At 43.9% G+C, this 2,382-nt stretch overlaps 1 protein-coding gene across 3 annotated transcripts in view; it reads left to right on the top strand.

The window, feature by feature from the left end:
• Nucleotides 1-2,382, top strand: part of PLCE1 (phospholipase C epsilon 1) — a 336,566-nt gene that overhangs the window by 282,921 nt on the left and 51,263 nt on the right. For all 3 annotated transcript variants that reach the window (XM_025191703.1, XM_025191705.1, XM_025191704.1), the window contains exons 12-13: nt 1,263-1,385; nt 1,488-1,624. In XM_025191703.1, coding sequence (XP_025047488.1) covers nt 1,263-1,385; nt 1,488-1,624 — 260 coding nt within the window. The remainder of the gene's footprint in view (nt 1-1,262; nt 1,386-1,487; nt 1,625-2,382) is intronic.

A 2,382-nucleotide genomic window follows, 5' to 3' on the forward strand; every position in this document is an offset into this window, starting at 1 on the left:
AGCCCATGCCATGCTGCCCTGCGTCTATGCTGCCATCACCACCACCTCTGGGCTGCCCTGCCCTGCAGGGCAGCAGATGCAGGGCAGCCCAGCATGGGCTCTGGGTGGTTGTAGCAGGAACAGCTGGCAGCAGTGAAGGGGAGGGGTCGCTTTTCCCGTGCACTGAGCAACAGCTTCTGTCTTGTGCCACCACTGCTGAGCCTGGGCAGGAGAGCCCAGAGGAGGTGCAGGGCACACAGGGCCGGGGCTTTGCAGCATGGGTCCCCAGTGGTGCTGTGGGGCAGGGACCAGCGGCAGCGGAAAGAGCCACTGCTACCTGGGCTGCCTAGAAAGGCAGTCCAGCTCTGAAGCCACCCCAGCCCTTCGGCGTGCCCAGGGGGCAGCAGGACACACCACAGCTGGACAGTGCCTGGGCCAGGAAGGACCAAGGGACCCGCCACAGGCTGGACAAAGACCTGCTGCAGGCCGGATGCGGCCCCTGGGCCATATTTTGCCCATCCCTGGTCTCAGGCCAAAGGGAAAAGGTGGTTTTAGCTTGCCTTCTCTGCCCTGTGGTTGGTATTCCTGACTTCTTGAGAAGTGCCTGCTTCTTTTGCTAGAAAATCATGCTCTGTTTCCCCTATTCTATGTTACTTGCATGCAAAGGGGCTAGGGCACCTATAAGGGTGATCACTAGAATCTGCAGACAAGGGGCCTCTCCTTGCCTCATCAGTGCTCCTTGCTGTTACATGAGAAGCCCAGATGTATAAGTGAAACATTTATTGCTCTTACATAACCCAATTAAAATCCTTGATTTATTTCACTAGTTCTATGTTTCAAGACAGTCTATACATGTACAACATAATTCCCATTTTAATTTTTTTGCTGGTAAAACAGTAAAAGCAAACCTGAGGACCTATTTTTCAGGCTCTGTGCTACAGTTATATTGAGATTATTTTGTTAAAAGAAAAAATGTAGAACTCGTTTTGGTTTATACATATCTAAATTAGGTCCTTCCATGCCTGGAGAAGTTTTAAATAGAATTTCTGTTTTATTTGTTCTGCAAAAGTTTAAAGTGGTCTTGAAGGAAGTGACCACCTAATCTGAAATACAGAATCAGAATACCAACTATGATTGTAGCCAATAAAAGGTGTTACTTTTCTTTACTCTTTTCATATATTGATAATAAATATTAAAGAAAACTGAGAATTTACTTCAGTGCAGTGCTGCCTAACCTTTCAACTAGTGGATATGAAGTGTAATAAAACTACATTTTGTTTTAGCACATGGAGCAGCAGTAGCTGGCATGGCCGAGTTAAAGGAGGATTGAAGGGGTTTCAGAACTTCATGGTTTCTGACAGTAACATGAGTTTTGTTGAATTTGTAGAACTCTTCAAATCTTTCAGGTAAAATCTATTTTAATTGTATTTTTATTGATCTCATTTACCATTTCAAAGATGATAAAAATCTATAAAAGACACAAAACGAACTTTCCTCCTGTATTGTAGTGTTCGCAGTCGCAAGGATCTTAAAGACCTTTTTGATGTCTATGCTGTACCCTGCAATCGCTTGGACTCTGATTCTACTCCACTTTATACCAATCTGAAGATTGATGAAAACACCAGTGGACTCCAGCCTGATTTAGGTTTGTTAAGAAAATACCACTTAGAAAGAATTGATCTAGTTTGAATAGTGGGCTTAAAGAACAGTGCATTACAACCTTAACTAAAGGGTGGCTACCACATCCCCACAATAACAGTTCAGCCATTCCATCTATGCAAACTTAGCTCGACTCATTTAAGAAGCTTAATAAATGTAAAGTGTTTATCAGAAGCAAATCAGGAATAGTGTGTGGAATCACTTTCATTGGAAATTTCCAAGAAGAATGTGAATAGGCATCTGGCTGAGATAGTTTAGGAACAACCAATTACAAGAACTCAGACTAAATGATTCTTGGGCCATGAACAGACATTACACTTTTACTGGTATAAGTGATCAGAAACAGGTGTATTCAGGGTAACAGAACAGAAGGCTGGTGCACAAAATTGGTTTATAAACATAACAGAATAGAAATTCGGCATGTCTAAACTGTCTTAAAAATAGCGGAACCCAATCTAAGATATGCGCCCAAAAAGAACCCCCCCCCCCCCCCCCCCCCCCCAAAAGATCACGTGTGTTCTGTTTGCTACCAATCTAAACTATACCACTTATAGAAAACTGCATAACTAAATCCTTGGATGATGGTGTCGCCGTGGACGTAGTCTTTCTGGACTTTAAGAAGGCCTTTGACACTGTCTCTTACCCCATCCTCATCAATAAATTAAGTGACTGTGGCATTGATGCCTGCACAGTTGGATGGGTAAAAAATTGGCTGATGGGGCGCACCCAGAGAGTAGTGGTGGA

Source organism: Alligator sinensis, unplaced genomic scaffold (assembly GCF_000455745.1).
Source record: "Alligator sinensis unplaced genomic scaffold, ASM45574v1 scaffold472_3, whole genome shotgun sequence".
Classification (NCBI taxonomy): Eukaryota; Metazoa; Chordata; order Crocodylia; family Alligatoridae; genus Alligator; species Alligator sinensis.